Source organism: Aplysia californica, unplaced genomic scaffold, assembly GCF_000002075.1.
Source record: "Aplysia californica isolate F4 #8 unplaced genomic scaffold, AplCal3.0 scaffold00053, whole genome shotgun sequence".
Taxonomy (NCBI): Eukaryota; Metazoa; Mollusca; class Gastropoda; order Aplysiida; family Aplysiidae; genus Aplysia; species Aplysia californica.
This window is the reverse complement of record NW_004797323.1, coordinates 1,582,728-1,591,469: the sequence shown is the minus strand read 5'-3', so window position 1 is coordinate 1,591,469 and position 8,742 is coordinate 1,582,728. Positions and strand designations below refer to the sequence as shown.

At 41.4% G+C, this 8,742-nt stretch overlaps 1 protein-coding gene across 1 annotated transcript in view; it reads left to right on the top strand.

Annotated features, from left to right (window-relative positions):
• Nucleotides 1–897: 897 nt before the first annotated feature.
• LOC101855237 overlaps nucleotides 898–8,742 on the top strand; it is a 10,783-nt gene continuing 2,938 nt past the window's right edge. Inside the window, exons 1-2 of the mRNA XM_005092810.3 lie at nucleotides 898–1,064; nucleotides 7,486–7,780. Coding sequence (XP_005092867.1) covers nucleotides 941–1,064; nucleotides 7,486–7,780 — 419 coding nt within the window. The 5' untranslated portion in view covers nucleotides 898–940. The remainder of the gene's footprint in view (nucleotides 1,065–7,485; nucleotides 7,781–8,742) is intronic.

The window sequence follows — 8,742 nt, the reverse complement described above, 5'->3', positions numbered from 1 at the left end:
GACATTGTGTCCAGGTTCCTACATTTCTTTTCTTACGGTTTTTGTTGTTGGTTTGTTTTGTTTCCAGTACTTCATTATTAAAGGTTCAAATTGTTTTACAGATGTTTGTCACGGCAAATAGAATGGCTTGTCTCTACGACATCTCAAACGTGAATTATTACGGCATGATGCGTCATGCAAAAAAAAATATTTTAAGAACAACAGCCAGAGAAGCGAAAAGAGCAACACCAACAGCAAGCGATGAAAACGTCAACAGCTCCAAATACAAAATATAGACCACTATAACTGTATTAATAGAAGGCTATGTATGCGTCTCTCTCTCTCTCTCTCTCTCTCGCGGATGCTAGGACGTTTGTAAGCAACAAGAGGCCAGAACGAGAGGCAGAGAGAGGCAAGAGGAAACCATTTATCTCTTACACACACACACACACACACCTGTGCACATATATGCACACTGCACACACTCACATATACACACCCAAACACACAAATACATACGCACGCACAAACACACACTCGTACACACACACAGGCAGACACCCCCGCCTCCCCAGTTCCCCCACCTCACACATGCACACACCCACAAACGTAGCGTAGAGAGAGAGAGGGAGAGAGAGAGAGAGAGAGAGAGAGAGAGAGAGAGAGAGAGAGAGAGAGAGAGAAAGAGAGAGAGAGAGAGGGAGAGAGAGAGAGAGAGAGAGAGAAAGAGAGAGAGAGAGAAAGAGAGAGAGAGAGAGAGAGAGAGAGAGAGGGGGGGGGGGCTGAAAATGTTTCTGCGACAGGCTTTTTGTTAGATAATCAGGAACACGTAGATATATTTTTTTAAAATAACTTAGCATGGCTTGCACTTTGTCTCGAAACTCGAGAACTTTCGTAATAAGAGATAAGTTGTTTTTTTCTCTCTGAAGCATAAATAGTGAGAAAACTTAGCGATGGGCGAATGGTCTGTTCTGTAGTGTTTGGCCGGTCAAGTTACACAAACGTTTTCAAGATGACCAGTGGAAGTGGACTCTCGTCATTGGGGACCGCCGTTCTCCTCAGCTGTTTACTTGTGACAGTATCAGGTATGAAACTTGTATTTGTTTTGTTTAGTACGTAGAGATAACCACAGCCTCTTACTTCATTTGAAAAGTGCAAACTGAGCTTGCGAAATAGGTTATACAACTCCAGAAGTGTTTAAATTTGTAGGCCTCACTATTACACTTTTTCTGTCTTCTTTTCTTTTGTTTTTTTCTTCTTTTTTTTTTCGTCATCATCATGCGGACACGTGAACAAAGGAACTGATAACAGTCACCAGCTTATGAGTTTTTCCTCTACCATCGGTATCCCTATATATATTCTTTTAAATCTGAATCAACTCTAAGACTAAGGTATCTAAATGACATCAAATTCTCTTTACCTTGCTCTTGTTTTATCGTTATTGTAACAATGTGTGAACCCCGGCTAGTAGGTTTGGACAAAAAGAGCAAAGAAATCTGAAGCTGTCCAAATTCTATAAGAAGCTTTTAAACCTGTCTTCACTTTTACTTTTTTATCCCCGGTTGCCGTTGAGAGTTGAGAGGAGATGCCGTTTTCTATTGCTAACCAACTCTGAAGTTCTTTCGATTGAGATGTAGTTTCTCAGGGTTCCCTGAGCTCCCTCTATTCATCTTTGGCTGGGCCAACCTCTTCCTTTGTAGCCTGAGTACTTGGCGTTAGAGGCTGTTGAGACTGGCTGACTTGGTGGCATTTGTAACAGATGGCCAAACCATTTAAGTCTTTACTTTTCTGTGAAGTGCAAGCAGGACTCGGTGCCAACAGCTGCTCTAACTCTTGCATCTTCATTTCTCTGTCTATCTCTTATTAGGGTGTTTAGGATTTTGCAGAGACATTTCATCTCGCATGTATTAATAGTATTGCTTTCATTGGTTTTACTTAAAGCCCAGGTCTGGCATTGGCAGCATAATGTTGGTATGAATATGGAAGGGATAAGCTGTCTATAAGAAGCGTGCCAAAAAAGTGTATTGATTTGTACTTGGATGTCTCCATAATATAGCAGTCTTGATGACTCAGTTCAACCCTCGTTGAGTCATTATCTAGACCAGTGTTGTCACCTTATGTATATTACCCTCTGAAGAATAGGTGCATGCAGAAAGAAAAGAGTCTTGTTTTCTAACGTAAGGAAATTGCACACCGATCATTGAACCTCCAGATTTCCAATGTACATGGTAATAACAAAAATACAACTTTTTACAATATTTTCCTCCACACTGAATTTTTGTGTTTCAAACTTGTACACAACATTTGGAAGTCAAAAACATTGTAGATAAATCCACAGAATAGTTTAGCTCTTCATAGCGCGTAAAAAACAGCCCATTTTCAGCTGTCCCCATTTTTGTAGCATGACACGCTAGTTTGCGTAAGGCCTACCACAAAAAATCCCAACGATTACGCCATATTGCAAACTACAGTAGTCTAACAGGCCAACAGACGTTAGCAGTTAGTTTTTCTCAAGTTTACTTTGTCATCTGAGATCATGGTTAAAATTTGTAAAGAGCAGAGACTTTTTTCTTTTGAACATTTGGTCACTACCAACTCTTTTCGTAAGTTTCGCACAAGGTACGGAAATACAGTTTAAGTGCCCTTAAGGTCGTCTTTGATGTCAAGGGTGGAAACAGTCCATCAGTTAGGACCTGTAGAAAATCAGAACTAAAAATTCTTAGACAAAACGACCACTTCAGGTCAAACACACACCGGTCGCAGGACGATCTCATGGCCTAGAGGTTAAGGTGTTGGCCTCTCATTCAAAGGTCCCGGGTTCGAATCCGGGTAGCTACCGAAAAATGTTCTTCTCTAAAATTGTCTCCTTTAACCTCCTTTCCTGCTCTCCAGCAATGTTCTGTCGTCTGCTTTCGTCTCCTCTTTCTGCCCCCAACCCCTCACCTTCTTTGCCCGCTCCTCTGGGCTCCTGACTCTTTCTACAGCCTTTCTATTGCTACTCTTTGGCTCCTTCTTACCGCTGTCTTTCAGCCACGCCCCTGATCTTCTGGTAGGCAAGATCTACATCTAGGCTTCCCAGACAAGGGCGATAAATCTCGGAGGGCCTGTGTGCAAGTTGCGCTCGTTAAATATCCCTTGGCAGTCTAAAATCGATAAGAGTAGGCTTCGGCCTCCACCTGGACAAAATTCAAAATTTACTACCAACTGAAAAAGTTGAATGTGTCCCGCGCGCTCCTATGACCTTATGCAGTTTCGAGTGCCGTAAAACACTTACAAAACCCCCCACAAAAACACCGTTCGCACCCCTTTAAACGTCACCAGGGTGTAGAACTCAGTAGATGAGATATTTGCAACAATGACTTTACTACATCGACCCTGAGAGATACAAGTATCTCAAGTCCGAAATCGTTTTTTTTTTTTTCATCTTTACCAAAGGCGTATCTTCTCACGAAATATCGAACCTTTCTATAAAGAACTTTTCAAGATATGGGACAAAAGCCCGTAAGCATCAAACTTGATTTTTTTAAACTGACAAGTATCTCTACTCGCGACTTGAGATGATTGTGCAAGCAAGGTGTGAATGAAGAGGTCCTACAATGGGCAAACTATCTCATCTTAAGTCCGCCACTCACTTCGCAGTTCCCGATCTCAAGACGATCTCAAGATGATCTCGAGACGGTCTCAAAATGATCTCGAGATGTTCTCAACATGGTCTCAAGATGATCTCAAGACAATCGGATCCATGAGCGATCTCATTTGTGCCCACACACTACACAGGCCAGCAGATTATCATAATGGCTCCCACCCAAAGTGAAGCTGCTGCAGCCTGCATAGTTTTAAGTAGAAATCTGTTTCTCTAGAGAAAAAAGGCGAAATAATTATGGTGCAAACAATGGCTTCTTGAGCGGGAGAAATTCACCCACACGCACCTTTTAAAGGAATTGACATTGTACTCTGCCGATTACACAAAGTATTTACGTATGGACGAGGACACATATCATCAATTGCTTCAGATAGTAGGTCTCCTTATAGAAAAACAGAACACGAAAATGCGACAGGCAATATCACCCCACGAAAGGCTGACGTCATCTTTGAGGTATTTTGCGACTGACAGAACATTTTTATGAAGATCTGAAGTCCAGTATGTGTATTTCACGTAAGCTTTGGGCAGAATAATTCCAGAAACCTGTAGAGCAATTATTATTTATCAGTTCCTTGCAATCACAGTGGATGTGGTGCACTCACACACACGCACAACAAGACATGACATTAGAAAAATACATGTGACATGTCTCATGTGCTGAAACAACACGCTCCGTAAACATTCTCTCTCTCTCTCTCTCTCTCTCTCTCTCTCTCTCTCTCTCTCTCTCTCTCCTTTTTTTTCTTTCTCTCTCTCTCTCTCTATCCCTCTCTCTCTCTCTCTCTCCTTTTTTTTCTTTCTCTCTCTCTCTATCCCTCTCTCTCTCTCTCTCTCCTTTTTTTTCTTTCTCTCTCTCTCTACCTATCTATCTCTCTCTATGTTTTATTTGTAGCACTGCGTGTTCAGTAACCTGATTGCAGTTGGTACAAATGAATTTCTATATATCTGTCTGTTCTTGCAGGACTGGGTCAGATTTTGTGTTGTTCAGATTAACAAAAATTATTGTGGTCTGACCGTCCAAAGTTCCAGGACCCATGCTGCGATATAATGACAACAATTGACTTAATTGTTTTTAAATGACAATATGCGGTTAAATTGTAATGAATACTGAGGAAAAAAAACAAAAAGTACCCTCGTATACGAAGATTTTTCTTCAGCATTCAATACCATTCAACCGCATACTGTCTTTGAAAAAAAACTAGCTGGCTCATGCAAAGAATAATTTATTAACATTACTACATCAAACGTTTGATAGCAGGGTTCCGTATCAAATCCTACTAGAATTTGACGCTGATGAAAATTCTGAAGTCAGATTTGCAAAAGTTTTACTTTGGCACCCTTTTATTTTTAGCGTCGAGTACCCCGATTTCCGATCCGACAGATAATGTTCAGGCTCGTTCTGAATTCAAGCGATCTCACGGTTTGTTGAGATTTTAAACTGAGCAGTCCGGATTTTGGTGTTGAGATCATCTTGAGATCATCTTGAGATCGCGTTCAGTTGGTCTTGACACCATCTCAAGACGGGCGCACCCTTTTAACTGCTTAGTGAGTGTCGGGCTTTAGGTTTGCTTGAGATAATTGTGCCCCGCAATTCAACCTTCACAGTGCACCGTACTTACAAAATATTATACTGAATAAGATAGTTGTGCACTTTTGCCTGAATGAATGAAAATTTATCGTTCCACACTATGACTGTCAGCTGACAAGCCGTGTAAGTATTCTAAGAATAGAACAACACCGAGGCAACATGAAGCTTTCGAACAAAGTATGATTGCTGCTTGAAACAAAAAGAATACAGTTTAGGCTAACAATAAATTAACTCAGTTGAAACAATACATTACTATGACCTTGCTCCCACGATACAGATCTGGGATTTTATTCATAAACTAAGGCTACTACTACTAGATAAAGCAGCTTTTTCACAGCACAACCGATTGCCACTGTCCATTGTCCTCTTACTATGGGCGAGGACTTTGATACCTTGATTTGTATTGATTAGTCAAATGATAATTTTTAGGCATGAGGAGTAAAGGTACTCATTTTTTATTTATATATCGATCTGTGCATTGTTGAAAAGCGGGATGCGGCCCTGAACGCAGATTCAAATGTCACAGCAAATTTCCCCAATGTGGAAGATACAAAACCTTTTCTCAGTTTTCAAAATTAGGAGATTTGACACGTCAGAGGGACTACCTACTCCACCACATTACAAAAAAGGAAACAACAGTGAATAACCTAAAGGGCACGAACAACTCAAAGAAGAAGCAGTACTCATTTACATAACCTTTACCTCAGAAAATCAAGAAGTTCACAGAGTGTGCAAAACCTTTTCCTTAGGTACGTTGCACATATTGGAGCAGATGGTGAAAACTGCTTTTCTTATTGTGAATAAAATAGGTTGTGCCAGCGAGGAACGACGCGGACAGCAAAGGAGGAGATGTAACGAATACGAAGAAGAAACGGAAGCCATACGTCAACACATAAACTCGTTCAACAGGGTTGAAAGCTATCGTTGTTGTCGTAACTCAAGAAAACAATATTTGGAAAGCAACCTCAGCTTGTGTCTAATGCATCGCATGTACATAGGGCTAAGAAAGAATGACGGAAAGCAATGGGCATCTAGACGGATCTACAGTGATATCTTTCGTTCTGAATTCAATTTAAGCTTCCACCAATGATCAAAGGATAGATGTGCCGTTTTTAACAGGTATGAAACGTGTCTAGATGAGGAAAGAGTAAGCCTCCAAGAAAAATACGATGCACAAATTCTATCCAAACAGCAAGTGTTCAACTAAAACGAAAATGACAAAGGGGTTTCCCAAAAGGATCCAAAACAAGCTGCAGCTGTCATTGATCTGGAGGAGTTCCTTCCAACACCCAAAACCAACATCAGCGCAGCATATTGCTTGAGAAAATTGAATAGTTATAACCTTATGGTGTATGACCATGGCACAAAGGATGCGTTTTGTTATGTTTGGCCAGAGTACGTTGCTTCCAGGGGTTCAAATGAAATCACTTCCTGTGTTTTCTAATACCTCAGTGAAATGACCATGCGAAGCAAAAAGAAGGCAGTACCATATTCGGACCACTGTACCAGCCAAAAACCTTGACCTTTTTAAAAAGCGTGGACATTTCCTCTATGACACTTGGTTCCTTGGCAAAGCCCTTATTCACCTTTCAGGTTATACCAACTCCACAAATGCTATCTATTTGGGCAACCTGACCCCCCCCCCCCCCATTGTCCCTAGAAACAGCTCCATACCGTAAGGTGTACAGTGCGTGGCTTTGAGTATTCATGGTTGAGTGGATCTTTGTGTTTGGCCACCACTGAACATTCCGAACGGCGCGTTAAAATGTGTCGAGTCCAAGGGAGGACATATAGACAATTGGTTCTCTGAATTCCAGAATGTAAAAAATATTTTTTAACGCTGTAGGAGAAACATTCTTGGTTTGTTTAAAGGTTACAGCGATGGATATATTAAACTTTGAAAATAAAAGGAAAGGAAAAAACCCCCAATCATTTCATGACTTTCCTTACAGATCTTTTTAATTGGTCCAGTTTGCATTTTTAGGTGGTTTTTATAAAAGCCATTTCCATTTTCGAAAATAGGTTGTTTTATTTTTGGCGAATTCTATGTCAAACAAATTCCTTTTGACGAATTATATCTGTTCCATATTGCGAACATTCTAGTACTAATTTTGTGCGAGATATTTAGGAAAACAGTTGTACAGCTCTTGTTTTTTTATCACCCTGCACTTCCAAGCCATTCCGCTAGACTAAGATTTCTGTATAAAGCCAAACCACCACACAGAAGTCCTGTCCACTAAACTTAATAAATACGTTTCATTTACAAAACTTTTAGGTTCAATCATTGTCTTGAACGCCTCCTCTGAAGTGGTGCAAACAAACTTGACTCGCTCTACCACCCTGCGCTGTAGCTTGGATGACACCACCCCATCACTGACCGCACCAGTGGTGGGTCGTCGTGACGTCACACAGACGGCTACCAACGTGCAGTACGTCACTTCTATTATAGTGGCTCGGAACACCGGTGAAACTGTTGCCAGGGTGACCGAGCATGAAGCTGCCGCGGCGTTGGTAGATCAAGCCAATCTACGTGTGTCTGGTGACCTCTCGGTGACCTCGGGACGTCGTGGGTGAGACTCTTTCGATATTCTGCTGTTTTCCCTCTTCTTCTTTTGTAATGCAGTCGGGGTACCCTAAAAAAGGGTTAATTTAGAGTTTGAGGGAGGGGGAAGGGATGACATGCTGAGAAAATTGTACCTTGCATTTCTTGAACAAAGTTACTCTATTGTCAGTGCTGGTCACCATAAGTCTTCCCTGGGGAGGAGATATGTGTTCTTATTACCCTGCCACTCTGGTACTGCCTGGACCATCGTGTTCTTAGTCTCACTTTTCACGTGGACACTTCCTCTTCAATGGTGGTGTCAGAGTCCTCATGTGACATCCTACTTGCCTCTTTTACACGCCTATTCTCAGAATACTGTATCGTTGTCTTAAACAGTGTATATTCACCGGGTGAGTACTGCGACAACTAGGTCGTGAATGTTTTTATTTCTAGAGTTGAGTAGATCTGGGAGTGCCTTTTCAGGAAATAGTTCGTCCCCTTGGATCTTTTTAAGTCCAGAAAAGCTTCTTTACAAGGGACGTCTTCCAAACAAACCATTTGCGCCTTGAAATGACTTAAACACCAACCGAAACAACTTCAAACCTAATGTTCTCCTTGTCTGTAACTGAGCTTTCGCACCGGCGATATGGTGTAGCGATAAGGCGCTTCGCCGTCGCACGCAGATGACCCGAGTTCGATTTACGTGTGAGGAGAATTTTTTTTTCGAGTAATTCGATATTTCTGCTGGGACGTTGTATCCGTTTCAGTCAGTATTGGCCCTGACAGGCAGAGTCGAGACCCACCATCTAAATGATCTAATTTGTGCCGATGGGAGCGTACAAAAGCACCAACATTTTTAAAAGATAAAACTTTTGGAGATCTCACTTGTCATTTTAATTTCAGCTGAGTAAAGTATCCTTCCATCGTCTTTACTCACACTACCTCTATGTTTCCGTGTTTGATAGTCGACAACTGCAAATGCTTCCCCCC